Below are 20,202 nucleotides of genomic sequence, written 5' to 3'. Positions count from 1 at the left end.
CCACATTTGGAGCATTGAGTGCAGTTCTAGTCGCCCCATTACAGGAAAGGTGTGTATGCTTTGCAGAGGGTGCAGAGTTTTACCAGAATGCTGCCTGAAATAGAAGGTATTTCCCCCAAAATAATGCAGGGCCTAATAGGCCTTTCTCACGGGGCGACTTGACGCAAGATGTAACCAGAGTGAAGTGGTCGTGGTCTAGCACGATATCACACGATATAACGGGGGGGTAGACAAAGTTCCCACGGTACTCGGCATTTCTGTTATTTGTGCGAGTGACTTGTCCGTCTCCCGAGCTTTCCCGTTAAATCTTGAAAGACATTGTAAACTGTCAAGTGTAATTAAATCATCACGTGGCACAAATGATGGGGGGGAGAGAGAGAAATGAGGGGAGACGTATATACACACACAAAGCAGAGTTTTACTGTGTATGTGGGAGACACAGATGGACTGAGCACAGTACCTCGGTCTTACTGTGTGTGGGAGAGGGGGAGAAAGAGACATACACTCACAGAGGCAGAGTCTCTCAGCCTGTGTGAGAGGGAGGGAGGGAGAGAGAGAGAGGCACACACAAGGTGGATGTGAAATCTCACCTGCCTGTTTCAGTGACAGACACCCGCCACTAGTAAATGAAGACACCCCCATCTGTCTCCCCCTCCTCTCCCTCGACTCCCCCACCTTTCCCTCCCAACTCCAGTCCCGTCCCGACCCCCTGGGAAACTGAAGGGAGCAACAATTAACTGCTGCCTGCCCGCTGAGTTAAAGAGTTCCCACGGTAGTAAGACGATGTTAGTTGCGCCCAAGTTTAAATTTCCAACGTGTGTTTCAGAGTAAAGTCAGCGCAGAATCCTTGATAATCAAAAACTGTCTGAATCAGCAAGTTAGACACAAAATGCTGGAGTAACTCAGCGGGCCAAGCAGCATCTATCTCTCAAAGAAGTACATGTGAAAAGTTTCTCACGGACCATAAAAATGCGGGACCTTTCCGTAAAGTCCCTTTTAAAGATTATAATTATTTTCTTGAATCTCATTAACATAACTCATGAATAAGTTGATGTCCATATGCGGATGCAAATCTTTATTTTTTAAATTCAATCCCTCAGAAGATAATTTTTACTCACCGTCTGTCCCCTCTGTCCAGCTTCTGGGTTCACCGTTCGCAGGAGTTCCCACGGTACACGCAAGAGTCAGTACGGATATCGCACTGGCCACTACGTGCATATAATGTTGCAATGTTCAACCACAAGTGTACAAGTCACTCTTGGAGAAATTCAAGCTTGTTTGAATTTTCTCCCGAGTCACCAAGTTACACGAGTACCTGCCGTTAGCGCCACGGTGGTCCACGAATGCCATACGGTTATCGCAAGAGGTTCCCACGATGTTCAACTCTGGTTAACTCTTGCGTCAAGTCGCCCCGTGAGAAAGGGGTTTAAGAACGCCAGAGGTATAAGCCCAGAAAATAATCTAAATACAACTAAGATGTTAAATTTGAAACTTTGAAAGCAAATTAAAAATAGGCCAGCAATAGGCCAGGGATAATGGGCAAGTGTGCATTTTGAAGAACAGGATAAAAGGGTGAAAAGTTTTGGATAAAGAAAAAAACTAAGGTGTAAGTTCATAAGTCATAGGAGCAGAATTAGGCCATTCGGCCCATCATGACTACTCTGTCATTCAATCATGGCTGATCTATCTTTCCCTCTCAGCCCCATTCTCCTGCCTTTTCCCCAGGGTATCTGACACCTTTACTAATCAGGAATCTGTCAATATGTGTCTTAAAAATATTCATTGCCTTGTGCTCCCCAGCCGTCTGTGGCAATGAATTGCAGATTCAACACCCTCTGATTAAAGAAATTCTTCCTCACCTCCTTTCTAAAGGTATGTGCTTTTATTCTGAGCCTTTGGTCCTACACTCTCGCACTCTCCACATCCACTTGAATAGATTGTATTCTGAACAGATTGAAAACCACGGCCCTAAAATATTAAGTAAAGCCTCGTTCAGTGCACGTCACAATAGCTGTGCTCCAAGTGCTGCGTTAAGGTGAAGGACAACAAAAGGGGATGATTGGAGCAAGGTTATTTTTACACAGTGAGTGATGGGTGCTAAAATGCGCTGCCAGAGGTGATGGTAAAGACAGATTTAAGGGTATTTAAGAGGCTTTTGGATAGGCACATGGATTTGCAAGGAACGGAGGGATATGTATCACGTGCAAGCTGAGGAGAATAGTTTAACTTTTGGCATTGTGTTTGGCACGGACATTGTGGGTGGAAGGTCCTGTTCCTGTGCTGTACTGTTTTATGTTCTATTAACTTCAATTGCCGCAAGAGACCCTACAAAATGCAAGTCACTATTAATGGGAAGAAGTAGTGGACATTAATGTAAATGTGTTATTAATGCTCTTACATGTCAGAGATCATTGTTACTTCCATGATCAGTGTCAGTTTTTTTTTGCAGTTCTGTACCTTTGTCTTTGATCAGTGTCAGTTTTTTTTTTACAAAGTTCGGTACCTTTGTCTTATGACACTCTCTCAAGGTATGACATTTTATTATTTTGTTGGCCTGAAGACAAATTAAAATTCCTAGCACAAAGTGCATTTGCACACAATCATAAAATAATGTACCTTCACCAAAACACAGGCACAATGAAATGAATGATTCTAATCGTCCACTGAAATATCTTTGATTCTTGAAATTTGATAAATAAAACAACAGAAAAAAATTTGCAGTAATAAGAATTCTTACGACTGTGAAGGGATGAAAAAGCATTCATCATAAAAGCAAGTGATATCCCAGCCAACCTGTCAGGATTCTAGTTATGAATTCATAACTGTTAACTTGCTTCATGACAGTTTAGAATTATACTTGTATCCAAGATAAGCTAAACAATTGAATGCTTCAATTTGTGCCTGTGATATCTCGCAGGGAATTTAATGGGGAACGCCACAGGAACACATATCACTTATGATTTGTTCGGTGCGATAAAACATTTAAATTATCTGTCTGATTGGATGCTAAGATGTCAGTCGTTGCGATGTTACTACCACGGGATCTCGTATATCTGGATTCTGGCAGGCAAAACCTGAGGGCTTAACGGAGGCAGGATGGTGCAGTGCAGAAGGAATCCATTCAGTCATTTGTGCCTGTGCTGGCTTTTTCGTATTCCTGTCCAATTAATCACTTTACTGCTCTGGCAATACAGTCTTAAAATGGTTGCTCCTTTACAGTAAATATCCAAGATAGATGCAAAATGCTGGAGTAACTCAGAGGATTACTCCAGCATTTTGTGTCTATCTTCAGTATTAAGTATACACAAGCATCTGCAGTTCCTTCCTATACAGTAAATATCCAACTCTCTTTTGAATTTTCCAATTGTATCTCCTTATACCACATGTAATAATAAGGAATTGCAGATGCATATACCAAAGATAGACACAAACAGCTGGAGTAACTCAGCAAGTCAGGCAGTATCTCTGAATAAAATGGATAGGTGACATTTTGGGTCGGGACCTTTATTCGCACTGAAGAATGGTCCCGACCCAAAACGTCACCCATCCATTTTCTCCAGAGATACTGAATTAATATAGAATTTTGTATCTATACCACACTTTTTAACAGCTTACTCCAGTAAATAACTCAACTGTTCAAAAAAAAAAATCCTTAGATTAAGCTCTTATCTGTATCTGATAGTCACTGATCAACCTTCCAAAAAATTCTCCCGATTACTTCTGTCAACACCGTTCATTACTTAATTTTCCTTGCAACGAAGATACCAAACACAGGTTTTGGAATCTCTCCACACAAATTATGTCCTTCGTATTAAATCCATTCATGCAAGTTCCCTCCACACCAATTCAAGACTCTCACCAAGTTGTGGTGCTCATAATTTAACACACAGCAACTGAGGCTTAACGAGTGCTTCGCAAAGGTGAGGTTCTGATTATTATTATTATTATATTATTATTATTATTATTACTAGAAACAGTTTTCAGGGGATAGTGTGGCTATGGAGGCTGAAATATTTGTCAGGGAGATCATGAAATTAACTGCACAACACACAAGTCCTGGGTTTGATTATTCTGCACTAGATTGCATTGGCTTCAAACTCTACGTCATGTAGCTAATGCGTCACTGACTTCTATATTCGACACTGCTGAAGCTAACAAGTGAATTTAATTCAGGGAACAATGCGGCAACCCTTACTCTCAGGAAAACTCTGCAATAATTTCCATTCTGAGCCAGACAGCAAATACCTGCCATTCAGACTTGCACCAAGCTTGAGTAAGGAACCATGTGCTTGGAATCTCATTCATACACAAAGCATCACATGGCAAGAAAGCTCGGGTAAGGGAAATAAAGCCAATGGCAAACCTTGTGAGAAGGAATGATAAAATGTGCAATACAAGTAAGCTATGGTCCATTAATATTCCACAGCACTGTAAACAGTTTTGGGGTACTATTCTCTGAAATATTAGATTAAAAAAACCTTGTGCTATTTCAAATTCATTAAGCATGGGGGGATTTCAGTTAAGTTCAACCAAGAAAGAAAGCAGGCTATCCTTCCATCTAAAGGTCTAGAGGGTGTATCACTATAACTTTATACTTTAAAGCTGTAACGCAGCAGTTGGTAGTGCTGCTGGCTCACAGCGCCAGAGACTCAGATTCAATCCTGACCTCGGGTGCTATTTGTGTAGATTTTGTACGTTCTCCCTGTAACTGCATGGGTTTCCTCTGGGCACTCCAGATTCCTCCCACATCCCCCAAAAAGTGTGGGTTTGTGGATTAATTAGCCTCTGTAAAGTTGCCGATATTGTGTCGGGAGTGGAGGAGAAAGTGGGATTACATAGACCTAATGTGAACGGGTAATTGATGATAGGCATGGACTTGGTGGGCCAAAGGGCCCGCTTCCATATTGGATTACTAAACCAAACTAAAGGGAGCATTGCAAAATGTCTCAAAAGAAATAAGAATTGTTTTTACTATTGTCATCCACTTTCAAATAATTACCAAAGACAATTAACTGGTTGGGATAAACTAGACTCCTCCCAGGGATGTAGGAAACACTGAGAAAACAGATACATTTATAGGAAATTTACTCAGTTGGTCATACTCGGTAATACATTTAAACCATTGCTCCCAGCTGCAAGTTTTTGGATACAGAACCTCCACATTTCTGTGATTAGCATTTACAGCACCCTTCATGAAGTTTACCTGTTATCCCACTGTGAGTATGAGTGCATTGGTGTTCATATGGGATAGGGTTGAAAGTGAATTAAATTACATTTTACAGCATATTGTTTACTTATTTGTAATTAATCCTCATGGATTTTAGCTATCCTGCGTTATTGTGACTTGCCTCTTAAATAATTTAAACTTCGGAACTGTTAGAACAACATTCAACCAGCTCAAAAAAGTATATAGTTCATGAGTTATAGGAGCAGAGTAGGACATTTGGCCCATCGAGTCTACTGGGCAATGTCAGTTAGTCATTATAGCTTGCCCAGTTTCTTCCTCTCACTCTCTCTTAATATTTAGTCAAGGTCCCGTGATGCTTAAAACATTTCCATTGCTAACCAGATTAGAACCATTTTTGTGATGTTCTTCCTCAATTTTCAAAAATCTATATTTCCATTGGATTTGATCGTAACCCAATTTTAACATAAACTTATTTGAAGATTCATTATAATTTCTATGCCATTTGCTGTATCACCCTTTTGCTCCTTTCCAGTATTTGGGTTAGCTTTCGACTGGACTTTCCCCCAACCTTTCAACCTATCTCCTCATCTGTCCTGGACACCATCCATCCAAGGGTTAATTTAAGCATCCAAATAATTCTCAGAATGACCAGGATCAATGAAAGTGAGCCCTACATTTTAATATTTTATCTTTCTATTTTATAAATAAAGACATTGTTTTTAGAAGCCATATTAACACCCATTGCCTTACTTACATTAATTTGGACTACACTTCTTCCCACCCTGCTTCCTGTAAGGACTCTATCCCCTACTCCCATTTCCTCCGTCTACGCCGCATCTGCACCCAGGATGAGGTGTTCCAGACCAGGGCATCGGAGATGTCCTCATTCTTTAGGGAACGGGGGTTCCCCTCTTCGACTATAGATGAGGCTCTCACCAGGATCTCCTCTATATCCCATAGCTCCGTTCTCACTCCCCATCTCCCCCGACTCGTAATAAGGCCAGTTCCCCTTGTCCTCGCCTTCCACTCTACAAGCCGTCACATATAATCCTCTGACATTTTCACCACCTCCAACGGGATCCCGCCACAGGCCACATCTTCCCATCTCCTCCCCTTTCGGCTTTCCGCAGAAGACGACTCCCTCTGTAACTCCCTGGTCAATTCGTCCCTTCCCACCCAAACCACCCCCTCCCCTGGTACTTTCCCTTGCAACCGCAGGAAATGCTACACTTGTCGCTTAACCTCCCCTTTGACCCCATCCTAGGACCCAAGCAGTCTTTCCAGGTGAGGCAGAGGTTCACCTGCACCTCCTCCAACCTCATCTATTGCATTCAGCTGCTCTCGGTGAGACCAAGCGTAGGCTTGCTGATCACTTCCCCCAAAACCTCTGCTCGATTCGCACTAACCAACCTGATCTCCTGGTGGCCCAGCACTTCAATTCCCCCTCCCATTCCGAATCCAACCTTTCTGTCCTGGGCCTCCTCCGTGGCCAGAGTGAGTCCCACCACAAATTGGAGCAGCACTTCATATTTCGCTTGGGCAGTTTGCACCCCAGCGGTATGAACATGGACTTCTCCAATTTCTGGAAGTCCTTGCTTTCTCCCTCCTTCCCCTCCCCTTCCCAGCTCTCCCACAGCCTACGCTTCTTCCTTTCTTCTTCCCCCCCCCCCCCACCTCCACAACAGTTTGAAGAAGGGTCTCGACCCGAAACGTCACCTATTCCTTTGCTCCATAAATGCTGCCTAACCCGCTGAGTTTCTCCAGGATTTTTGCCTACCTTATATTAATTTCAAGAACTGTTATCAACCAGAGTCCCATAAAATGTTTCAAATTCCTCTGCACTCCCTTTGCCTACCCATCCAAACCTTAAAAACGGTTTGGAAAAAGTGCTAATCAGTAGACAGTCCTGACCTAATTATCCACCACCATGAGAAGTTATTAACTCAATATTCCAGGATGAAATTCAATACACTAAACACTTTTTAATGATGTCACAGAAATTGAGTCTTAAAAATAAAAAGGAGATTCCTCATCAAAAGGACGTTTAAGTGTTTAAATTTAGCTGTCAATGTACCTCAGAAATTAATCTTATACATAAGCTGGTCAAGCACGCACTTATACACATTTCCTTTATTCCCATCAATATCTTTTCAAAGAACTAACTTCCCTGCTAATTGTAAATGTTTAGTTCTATCAATAAATGTTACAGGTAAATCTAGTTCACAATACTTTGGTCTGCAGCAAATCAATTCATGGAGTTTTTTTTTAACCTTTCAATCTTTTAAATGAATAAAGTATAAATCAACTTGCAATCATTTCTGTGAATATTATCATGGCAATTACAGTGCCCTCAATATATTTTAGGGCAAAGATCCATCATTTATTTATTTGCCTCTGTACTCAACAATTTGAGATTTGTAATAGAAAAATTCACATGTGGTTAAAGTGCACATTGTCAGATATTAAATAAAGGCCATTTTTATACATTTTGGTTTCACCATGTAGAAATTACAGCAGTATTTATCTATAATCCCCCATTTCAGGGCACCATAATGTTTGGAACACAGCAATGTAATGTAAATGAAAGTAGTCTTATTCAGTATTTTGTTGCATATCCTTTGCATGCAATGAAGTATGCAATTAATGCACATCACCAGTTGCTGGGTGTCTTCTCTGGTGACGCTCTGCCAGGCCTGTATTGCAGCCATCTTTAGCTTATGCTTGTTTTGGGGGCTAGTCCCCTTCAGTTTTCTCTTCAGCATATAAAAGGCATGCTCAATTGGGTTCAGATTGGGCAATTGATTTGGCCACTCAAGAATTGACAATTTTTTAGCTTTGAAAAACTGCTTTGTTGCTTTTGCAGTATGTTTGGGATCATTGTGTTGCTGTAGAATGAATTGCCGGCCAATGAGTTTTGAGGCATTTGGTTGAACTTGAGCAGATAGGATGTGTCTATACATTTCAGAATTAATTATGCTATTACCATCAGCAATTGTATCATCAATCAGTACCTTCAGCAGCCATACATGCCCAGGCCATAACACCTCCACTGTGTTTCACAGAAGAGGTGGTATGCTTTGGATCTTGGGCAGTTCCTTCTCTCCTCCATACTTTGCTCTTGCCATCACTCTTATATCTTAATCTTCGTCTCATCTGTCCACAAGACCTTTTTTCCAGAACTGTGGTTGCTCTTTTAAGTACTTTTTGGCAAACTGTAACCCGGCCATCTATTTTTGTGGCTCACCAGTGGTTTGCATCTTGCAGTGTAGCCTCTGTATTTCTGTTCATGAAGTCTTCTGTGGATAGTGGTCATTGACAAATCCACACCCGACTCCTGAAGAGTGTTTCTGATCTGTCGGGCAGGTGTTTGGGGATTTTTCTTTATTATAGAGAGAATTCTTCTGGCATCAACTTGGCCTGCCAGTCCCTTTGTGATTAGTAAGCTCACCAGTGCTCTCTCTCTCTTCTTAATGATGTTCCAAACAGTTGATTTTGGTAAGCCTAAGGTTTGGCTGATGTCTTTAACAGTTTATTCTTGTTTCTCAGTCTCAAAATGCAGAGCTGCCAAGTTTTGTCAGAGCATTTCAGTATTCTAGTACCTGAAAATCAGTATTTTGCTGAGGAAATCAGTATTTTTACGCGGTACCATTTTACTGAAAAAACTGTTCTTTTTGATGTGCAGTCATACCCATGTAAGAGCACAGGAATGCATAACTTTGCTACCAATTGACATGTCTTCTTTGCACTACACACCTTCCCTACGCATCTCTTTGTATACCGCTGTTTGAACGGCTGCTTCCTGCTTTTAGCACCAGATGATGATGTGGAAGCCATTTTGGAAGCCTCCCCCACTCCTCTCCCCCGCTCCCTCCCTCCAGCCCTCCCCCCCTCCATCTATCTCTCCCTCCCTCCCACCCTCCCTCTCTCTTCCCCACTTTCTCCACCTTCCTTTTTTTCTCCCTCTCTTATTCCCTCCCTCCCTCTTATTCCCTCCCTCTCTCCCTCCATCCCTCTCTCCCTCCTCTCCCTCTCTCCACCCCTCTCTCTCTCCCCACCTCTCTCTCTCCCCTGAGCCCACTCACCGTTCTGTAAAATCAAAGCCAATCCCAATGTAACTGCAATCCCACTGGTAACCTTTCACCACTAGGCTTATCCAGAATTCTACCACTGCCTGAAAAATAATTAAGGCTTAAGGAGAATTCCAAAGACTCATTGTTATACAAGAATTTTCCTGAACAGTCTGTGACCCATAGGGCTGTGGCCACAGCGCTAGGTGTAAAGCCCACAGCGTTAGGTATAAAGCGCACAGCGCTCCAGCCAACAACTCTTTGTTTAAATTCCCACGCGTTAAACTGACAGCGCTCTGTTTTAGCCTGGAGCGGGACAGGCAGCGACTTTGGAGAAGGAATGGACGACGTTTCTGGTCGAGACCCTTCTTCGGATTGAACTGAACTCCGTATTTAAAATCCGTATTTAACAACAAAAAATCGTACATCAGTATTCTTATCGCATTTCCGTACGAAATACGGAAAGTCTGTACTACTTGGCAGCTCTGATAATGGCTTCTTGACTTTCATTGGCACAACTTGTGGTTCTCATGTTGTATAATATGTTGTATAATATGCAATAAAAGTTTCCCAAGGTGATGGAAAGACTGGAGGAAAGACAAGGTGCTGAGAGCTCTCTTATACCTGCATTAAGGAGGCAATTAAACACACCCGAGCAATCACAAACACCTGTGAAGCCATGTGCTCCAAACATTATGGTGCCCTGATATGGGGGGGGACTATGTATAAACACAGCTGTAATTTCTACATGATGAAACCAAAATGTATAATAATACCCTTTAATAAAAGCTGACAGTGTGCACTTTAACCACATGTGATTTTTTTCTATTACAAATCTCAAATTGTGGAGTACAGAGGCAGATAAATAAATGATGGGTCTGTCCCAAACATTATGGAGGGCACTGTGAGTGCAACTTCCACAGTGGAAATCCATACAAGTTAATACAAGAGACAAAAGTTGTGCTAAACGAGTTACACAAAAGCAACTGAATGCGCTCACTTGTGATCAAATTACTTGAAATACCTACATACTATTTGGAATACCTAAAATCTGTGCTTTATTTTTTCCGAATGAAAGATGTACTTAAATAATGTATCCCAATAATTCAATATTTTTTCTCCTGGCATTCTTTTATTTTGTAAAACATGTCGTTAGGCACTACAAAGATATACAGCACTACATTAATTACTCAAAGCAGTCCCTCATCAATTAAAGGCAACAGGATATGGAAATTTTAGAGCCCTTAGAAATTAGCTTCTGTTTTTTTTTCAAATCTGAAAAATGAAATTTGTTCACCTTAAATGAAAATGTATCAATTTATTAATACCTGGGCGTACTTAATTTCTATAACAAGTAAAATTAGGAAAATGTAAATGGGTTCAGATGCACATGATAAAATAACCTACCTTAGTAGGACAGATGTGAAATAAAGTATAGTGGGGTGCCATTCATCTCATTTCAACAAGAAAGATGGTAAAAGCGATATTGCCCAAACCCAACAGAGAATGTAGATAACCAAACACTGAATAATGGAGATGGTGGACATGCATCAAATTCCTTATTTCATTTGTTGAAAAAAAAAAGCTCCCCATTTTCAGAAATACATTTTTACTGGGAAACTGCACTTGGTTAAGTGGGGCACACCAAGGAAACCCTATTTGTGTGGTGTGTCTCTCAGATTAAGCTATAAAAGGTGTGTTTGCAGACTTAAGATAGACACAAAAGGTTGGAGTAACTCAGCGGGTCAGACAGCATCTCTGGAGAAAAAGAATAGGTGACGTTTCGGGTCTCAATCCTTCTTCAGACTGTCTTGTCTGGAGAAGGGTCTCGACCCGAAACTACCCGTCTGAAGAAGGGTCTCGACTCAAAACGTCACCTATTCTTTTTCTCCAGAGATGCTGCTTGACCTGCTGAGTTAGTCCAGCTTTTTGTGTCTATCTTCGATTTAAATCAGCATCTGCAGTTCCTTCCTACACACATTGTTTGCAGACTTGTTATGCTGCTGCAGGTGTGAATCTCACTTTTAGTTTTAGTTTAATTTAGAGATACAGCATGGAAACAGGACCTTCGGCCCACCAAGTCTGCGCCGACCCGCTAGCCTCGAACACTAACACTATACTCACACACTAAAAAAAAAAAAAAAAAAAAAAAAAAAATGATTCAATTTATTGTCATTGTCAATGTACAGTACAGAGACAACGAAATGCATTTTTAGCATCTCCCTTGAAAGGGAGACACAGGGCGTCGCGGTGTGCCCGCGCCTGCCGCCGTAACATTCCATTACAGGCAAAGGTGGGTGAAGTGTCTTGCCCAAGGACACAACGACAGTATGCACTCCAAGCGGGATTTGAACCGGCTACCCTCCGGTCGCCAGCCAAACTCTTAGCCCATTGTGCTATCTGTCGTCCACTAGGAACAATTTACAATTTTTCCGAAGCCAATTAACCTACACACTTGTACATTTTTGGAGTGTGGGAGGAAACTGTAGCCCCAGAAAAAAACCACGCAGGTCACGGGGAGAACGTACAAACTCCGCACAGGCAGCACCTGTTGTCAGGATCAAACCCGGGACTCTGGCCCTATAAGGCAGCAACTCTACCGCTGCACCCCTCATTGTTTGTTGTTGGTACATATGACAATATGACCACATGACTCTGCAGACGTACATAACAGAGAAAGATGCAAAAGATTATGCTGAAAGGGAGGGAGGAAGCTTACAGAATGTGACCAGTTGCCACTAGTTTGAAAGTTGTAAATTCTACTTAATCCCTCACTGACTCCTCTTCTTAATCTGCTCTTTAGAAGAAACAGGCCACATTTTACATTTCCACAGTTCTTCAGGTCACAATGTACTCTTTTAATTTTTTTTTAATTTTCTGTGGTAAAGACCCAGTTCAAAAAAGATATATGTTAGAAGTTTAGAGCCCAAGGGATAATGTTCTTGCAGGGACTGAACTGATATAGCTAAACAACAAATCTTGCAAGCGCCTGCACGAGGAGTGTGTTGCGGGTGGAAAGACACAAAGTGCTGGAGTAACTCAGCAGGTCAGGCAGCATCACTGGAGGATATGGATAGGTGATGTTTCGGGTTGGGACCCCTCTTCCAACATGGAGGTGTGACATTTTAGGTCAGATGACCCGAAATGTCACCTATCAATGTTCTCAAGGTGCTGCCTGACCCATTGAGTTACTCCAGCACTTTGTGTCTTTCCTTGTTAAACAAGCATCTGCAGTTCCTTGTTTCTACATGTTGCAAGTGGATACAAGTAAGCCATGGGTGGGTAGGATCGGGCATCTAGTGGGTGCCATAGCTTCAGACCTCCCCCATGAGGTGAATAGTTCGGTTTATCTGGAATGCCCTTCTTCTGACAAGGTAGGGGCTGAAAATTATTTCATGCGCCCATCAGCCTCCTCACTGAACCCTGTGTGGGTGTGGGTGCTGGAGACAGAAACTCACATTTCAGAAGCATCTAAATATGCACTTGAATGCCCAGGTGTTAAACGATCTGCACCGGGTGCTGGTAGGTGGGATCAGAATGGAAAGGAACTTGATAACTCAACATAGACATGGAAAGGACAGGTGCCCATTTATGTGCTGTTTGACTCCATGACACTAAATGATAAAATGAACTAAAATAGGGTAACACGATGAACAAGTATTAGCCACAAATCAATGAAGCCATTTTGACACTGCACTTGTTGCTTTAATCCTTGGGTATAGAGGTCATGGGTTTGGGAAACAATGTAGAAGATGGCGTGGAGCACAACTGCACAATTTGTCACACCTGTTTTTTCAGCCATTTTTGTATTAAATATTAAGCATTGGTGGCTTGACTTTCTCATCACCTGGTATTTTTATGGTTGAATTTGCCACATACCAGCCCATGCCAGGGTCATGCTAGCAGGCACGGGCTGCCTCCTTTTCCAAAGAGTTGAGAATGGAAGTGAACGTCGTGCATTCGACAACAGATATCCCTGATTCTGACCTTATGTTGGAAGGAAGGTATTGAGGTACCAGTTGAAGATGGTGGATCAAGTTCTCTTCCTTGAGCAAATCCTGCAGTCTCATCCAGAGCTAAGGTGTTTCAACAGCCATAACCATCTTTCTTTGTGCAGGTCAAAGTTCTGGCAACTGATGGGTTTATCCTGTGATTTTCCTTGATCAATAACATTTTGCCAATGTCTGATCACCCAAGAACTTCCAGAAGTATTTTTACCCTTAATAACCGATGCATTTATCTTCTTCTGTCACGCCATGCAGGTTAGATGGCCATGGAGGAAGGAGTACTAAGTGTTGCACTATGAACAGGGGCGCGGCACAGTGGCGCAGCGTTAGAGTTGCTGCCTTACAGCAGCAGAGGCTCGGGTTCGATCCTGACTATGAGTATTGTCTGTCCGGAGTTTTCACGTTCTCCCTGGAACCTCAAGGGTTTTCTTCGGGTGCCCTGTTTTCCTCCTACATTCGTGCAGGTTTGCAAGTTAATTGGTTTCTGCAAAATGGTCCCTAGTGTTAAGATAGAACTAGTATATGGGTGATTGCTGGTCAGCACAGAATCAGTGGGCCGAAGGGCCTGTTTTCATGCTGTATCTCTAAACTAAAAAAAATAAACTTGATGGACCAACTGCTTTTCTTCTGCCAATTTCAGACATTTCTGAGTTTAGGTGGCCTGGTTTGCCAAGGAACAGTATAATCTTCAATATTGTTCTTTAAGAGTTAACACAAACCAGACACTGACAAGCTATTTCTTCAAGGGGAGTAGCACACCTGAACCCAAAACAAACTTCAGGTACGTGTTCCAGCAGATATCCAGACAAAACCACTAATTAGCCAAACAACAATATGCTACCCCTAGGTAGAGATGAAATCAATTAATATGATGCATCTGTCGACCAAACCAGGGATCGTAATAATTTGAAAGCCACAGTGATTGGATATTTCATTGATCAGGCAGTGTGGAATACTCCAAATGGAAAATGTGGACACAAGGAACTGTAAACGATGGAATCTTGCGCAGGACACAAAGTGCTGGAGTAACTCAGTGGGTCAGGCAGCATCTGTGGAGGACACGGAGAGGTGACATTTCAGGTCAGGACTCTTCTTCAGACTTTAGAACTTCTTCAAAATAGGCATACCTTGATGAGATTTCACTGAAGATGGGTCCCAACCAGAAACATCACCTACCATTGTCGCCCAGAGATGCTGCTTGACTCGCTGAGTTACTCCAGCACACCAACTAGTATTCTGCTCCAACTGGAAAGGTCTACTGAGAAAATACAATTCCTTCGGTGAGGCCAGGTTCAGCACAACAGCTGATAGGCTCGGAGCACAAGTCACCAACATTTTAAAAAATGTGAAAATCTTCGCATCTTAGCCTGTTTGTAAGGATAATGCTTGAAGGGAAACCAATTCACCCCTGACAAACAATTAACAGGCTGGTACCTTTTCCTTCCGAGAGAAGAGTTATCAGTGGTTCTTTAAAATGTGTTGAAAGGCTTGGGGGTTTTGTGGGTTGAGTGGTGAGCGATGGGTATGGTTGGGGGGGGGGGGATTCAGAAGTTTTAATACTCAGAGAATTACTATGATTTGAGAGTTCTTATAACATGGGATAATTGAGGTGGATATTATATGGTTTGGTGCATTTAAGAGAACGAGAGAAGAAAAAGGCAATGGAAGGCTATATTAAATTGTGAGAGGATTGTAAATTGGATATTAGAGATAAATTGGAAAAGAGGATATTAAATTGTAAGGGGATATCTATTTTAGTTCTGTACATTATGAATCTTTTAAGTAGAATTTATAACTTGCAAATGTGTATAAAAACTGTTGCCCTGTTCATTTACGGGTAATATACAACTTCATGGGCTTGCTGGTTGTAATTAACTTAGTACTTCTGGAACTATAATTGCATTTTTGCAGCCTTTGAAGAATACAGTACCTAGGATAGCAAGATAACATTAACTACCCTCCAATCCACTGGAACTGATCCTGAATCTATAGAACATTAGAAGATTATCACCAATGCGTCCACGATTTTCTAGAGCCACTTTCTTAAGTACCTTGGGATGCAGACCATCAGGCCCTGGGGATTTATCAGCCTTCAGTCCCATCAGTCTACCCAACACCATTTCCTGCCTAATGTGGATTTCCTTCAGTTCCTCCGTCGCCCCAGATTCTCATTCCACTACTATATCAGGAAGATTGTTTGTGTCCTCCTTAGTGAAGACGGATTCAAAGTACCTGTTCAACTCATCTGTCATTTCCATGTTCTTCATAATAAATTCACCCTTTTCAGTCTTCAAGGGTCCAACTTTGGTCTTAACTATTTTTTTCATCTTCACATACCTAAAGAAGCTTTTACTATCCTCCTTTATATTCTTGGCTAGCTTACCTTCGTACCTCATCTTTTCTCCCCGTATTGCTTTTTAGTTATCTTCTGTTGCTCCATAAACATTACCCAATCCTCTTGCTTCCTGCTCATCTTTGCTACGTTGTACTTCTTCTCTTTTATTTTTATACTGTCCCTGACATCCCTTATCAGCCACGGTCACCCCTTACTCGTCTTGGAATCTTTCTTCCTCTTTGGAATGAACTGGTCCTGCACCTTCCGTATTATTCCCAGAAATACCTGCCATTGTTGTTCCACTGTCATCTCTGCTAGGGTATCTTTCCAGTCAACTTTGGCCAGCTCCTCCCTCATGGCTCCATAGTCCCCTTTATTCAACTGTGACACTGACACCTCCGATTTACCCTTCTCCCTCTCCAATTGTAGATTAAACGACCATATTATTGTCACTACCTCCTAATGGTTCCTTAACCTCAAGTTCCTTTAGCAAGACAAGGTGACCGTTAGTCAGCACGGACCTGGTTGACCGAAGGGCCTGTTTCCACACTGTATCTCTAAACTAAACTAAATCCTAAAACATTATTTGACTAATTTAATTCTAACTAGATATGGCTGACATATGTTGTAAAACTGAGCTAAAATTAAGAAATGTAACAGCTTCCATGGGAAAGTTAAGGTAAAGTCAGTCCCAAGATACATACAAGAATTCAAACAGTGAAAAAGTAACCTGACTGATAAGGCACGGGTCCATTTGCACAATGATAACAAACACTATGAACAAAACCCAGCACTGGATCATACCATGCGATCTCTTTGAAACTGAAAACAAACTTCTACTTTGCATCAACTAGAGTCATACAGCATGGAAACGGGTCCCTCGGCCCAACTTGTCCACACTGACCAAGATGCCCCATCTACACTAATCCCACCTGCCCACGTTTGGCCCATATCCCTCTAAATCTATCCTAGCCATGTACCTATCAGAATGTTTTTCTAAACACTGTGATAGTACCAGCCTCATCTATATCCTCGTGTCATAGAGTTATGCAGCATGGAAACAGGCCCTTTGGCCCAATTTGTCCCCAACGATCAAGTGCACTATGTACACTAGTCCCACCTGCCTGCGTTTGGCCCATATCCCTCTAAACCATCTAATCCGTGTCCCAATCCAAATGTTTTTTAAATGTTGTGATAGTACCTGCCTCAACTACCTCCGCTAGCAGCTCATCTCATACACCCACCAGCCCCTTTGTGTTAAAAAGTTGCCCCTCAGGTTCCTATTAAATCTTTCCAACTCCCCTTACCTTAAACCTACGTCCTCTGGTTCTTGACTTCCCTTCTCTGGGTAAAAGATTCTGTTCATTTACCCTACCCTTTCTTCTCATGATCTTATACACCTCTGTAAAATCATCGCTCATCCTCCTCTGCTCCAAGGAATAAAGTTCTGTCCTGCTCAACCTCTCCCTTTCCCTCAGGCTTTCGAGTCCTAGCATTATTCTCAATTGTGTGTACAGCGGCACACACATCCCTTTGGTTCCAGTCTAACACTGCATCATTTAAAATTAAGATCCATTGTAGGTATGTTACAAAACCTACCTGAATCGTGGCTGAGCATCTGCCCTACCCCGTGTGTGTGATTTTGGCGCTGTTTAGAGGGGGCGGGTTTAATACGCGATTTTTACTAGGCTGTTCCAATCGAAAATGTTCAGCCTAGTAAATCATTAACGGAAAATCGCTGAAAGACCCCGTCGCAAAACGTATTATTAGTTTTTATGGCCTTGTATAATATTTAAAGTAGTTTAAAAATCACTCTCTCACTCCACAACCTCTCGCAGCCCCAGGGTTTTATAAAGCAAGCAATTAAAGGTATGTACCTTATTTTTACATTAAATGGGGCTTGTATATAACCCTGTTATTAAAGTTTTCTATAGCGAGTAGTTCATTTTGGGCTTTTTATATCCCGCAGTATTTTTCTGGGCACTTGAGGACACAAATCCACTGCAATATGAACGTTCTAAACCAGCGCGTTCACAGGAACCCACTAGAAAGCCGATTTAAAATAGACTTTAATTTACAGCAATTGAACACTAAATTCCTTCCATTTGGCCTATAAATTGATGTAAATGAGATTTAAAAATCATGTTTTATTGTGAATTATTTGTGAATATTATTTGGACACTTGGGCTATTTAAAAATGTTAATCATTTATTAAGAAATGGATAGATGTTTAGATCTAGTCATTGAAGTTTGAAATTGGCTACAATTGGGTAACTAACTAATTATATGCTTTAATTTCAGGTCATCCAAGTAAGATTATTTTATATTTGTTTCAGAATGCTTCAATCTATGATAACTGAAAATTTCATTCAGTTCTCTTAATTTTTAAGAAGGTTATGGGCTTTTGGCTGTCCACGATCACAGCTTTTTTGTTATGTCCATAGAAAATCAATAGGGAACAAGATGCTAATTTCCGAGTATGAAAATGGCCATAACTTTTTTTATTACTTGAGATATGAAAGTGAATTAGGTGTCAAATTAAACTTATTGTTATGCTTTATCTGATGGGATAAATTGCAGACTTGATTTTTTAAATCTCAAAATTTTATAACATTGCTACCCATTGACCTCCCTCTGCAATCTCCTTTGGTTGTAGAATTCTCCATGTTCCTTGGGCCTCGTGTATCCCCCTCTTCCATTGCTTTACCATCTCACCACCTTAATTACCAGAATTCCCTCCCCATCCTCTTTCTCCTTGTTTAAGAAGCCCCATTACGCTCTGCACTGTCATCATATTGTTGCTCTAGTGTCAAACTTTTACTGATAGGCCTCATGTGAAGTACCTTGGGATATTTTGATGACTTTTAAGGTGCTTAATAACTGCTCATTGTTAATCTTAATCAAGTAGTATTGACAAAAAGATTCTAAATATGCCAAGAAGCAATTAGACAAAATGCATGTATCATTTACCAGAAAACCACCAAGTTTACCACAATGCTGCCTGGATTAGACGGTTTCAGCAACAGGGAGGGGTGGATAAATAGTTTTCTCTAGAACATTGGAGATTGGGGGTAAACACAATAGGTATATAAAATTATGAGATGCTTAGATAGGATAGACAGTCAGAATCTTTTTCCGCAGGGTGGAAATGTTCTGCACAACACAATGGGCCATTGGGCCTAATCTTGTGCCGTATTGTTCAATGTTAAAGAATTGGATTGGGAGTGAATCTACAGGTTATTTAAGGATGATTAGATAGGCAGGACGCTTCGCCTCACAAGAACTTATACTCGTGATCAACGGGAGGAATAAGGAATACATCTCTTTAAAGAATCCTTGGAGCGCAGTGACTGAAGGGTCGGTCAAGGAGGGACCATTTTATCACAGATTATTAGTGCCAGGGTATGGTACGGCACAAGCACCTCACCAAATGATACAATAAATAAGGAAAAATGAAATGTTAAGGTAGCAGAGAATAATGAAACTGGACTATGTAATTTTGAAATCTTTGCGAATAGCCTATTGTAAATCCACAGATTTGACTGAAAGGACTTGATTGCCTGCGCTACAAGGCTTGCTTTACAATCTTGACAATTGCTCAAAATGTTTTGCAATGCAGTTAAAGACCACTAACCTCAATGTTATTTTTTGTTCATAGAACCTGCTGGATTTTGTGTCACAAACCTACTCTTGCGCTCCCACGTCTCAAGAGGCAAAAAAAGTCATGGGGTAGCTGTAGCCAAATGGGGGATCCTATCGCATCACTCGAAAATGGTTACTGCTGATCAGGGGAACTGGATAATTCCTAGAGATCTGGGCTCTGTAAGGAATTGATACAACTGTTTGGTATCTTTTGTGTTTTGAAGAACTGCGGAAATCCCCAGCTTAGAGAAGTTCTTAATGGCAAATGGATGGAATGCAAAACCGGAAAGCTTTACAATGTCCAAATAAAAGGTTTAGATGCGAAACAAAATGCAAACCGCTCAACATCTGCAGGCATCGATGTCTGTGGATTATCATCTTTCTGATGAATGGCACTTCACTATGTGAAACAGGTAAGATGACCAAGAGTCGTACTCACATGAAGAACTGGGAGCCATTGGTATCCCTTCCTCTGTTGGCCATTGACAACAGGAACTCCCTGTCATGTTTGAGCACAAAATTCTCATCTGTTCAAGAAAGGAATAGCTGGTTAGTTTCAAGACCTCATGGAGGCAAATGTTGCCTATTTGCCAACTGCACCAACAACAAGAGTAACAGCCTTGCTTAAGGCCTCACCACAGCTTTACACTAAAGTAACGTGTCAAGGAAGAACGCAAAGTTCAATTTGTTTTACATTACCAGTACTGAAGCTAAAGCACTAAATGCTCTGTGTGTCTTTGTGTGTGTCTGGGTGGGTGTGTGTCTGGATCCCTTTTAAGGTCTGCAAGCAATAAAGAAAATTGGACCATATATTCCATCAACTCACTGCCAATAATGATACTTGCTGGGGAGGGTGCAAGGAAGTGTGTTTTAATTATGTTACTTAGCTTTTTTTTCTTACCTTTTCATTTTGCAAAAGATCACATTCTCTATAAATAAAAGAATATGTTGAAAGTTTTAGGC

At 41.4% G+C, this 20,202-nt stretch overlaps 1 protein-coding gene across 7 annotated transcripts in view; it reads right to left on the bottom strand.

Moving 5' to 3' along the window:
* nktr (natural killer cell triggering receptor) overlaps positions 1 to 20,202 on the bottom strand; it is a 153,182-nt gene that overhangs the window by 44,333 nt on the left and 88,647 nt on the right. For 6 of the 7 annotated variants that reach the window (XM_055663435.1, XM_055663453.1, XM_055663462.1 and 3 more), the window contains one exon: positions 19,679 to 19,766. In XM_055663435.1, coding sequence (XP_055519410.1) covers positions 19,679 to 19,766 — 88 coding nt within the window. Of the gene's footprint in view, positions 1 to 19,678; positions 19,767 to 20,140; positions 20,169 to 20,202 lie in introns of all 7 variants that reach the window. The other variant, XM_055663491.1, reaches the window with a different exon arrangement.

The sequence above is a fragment of the Leucoraja erinacea genome, chromosome 2 (assembly GCF_028641065.1).
Source record: "Leucoraja erinacea ecotype New England chromosome 2, Leri_hhj_1, whole genome shotgun sequence".
Taxonomy (NCBI): domain Eukaryota; kingdom Metazoa; phylum Chordata; class Chondrichthyes; order Rajiformes; family Rajidae; genus Leucoraja; species Leucoraja erinaceus.
This window is presented reverse-complemented; position numbering and strand designations above follow the sequence as displayed.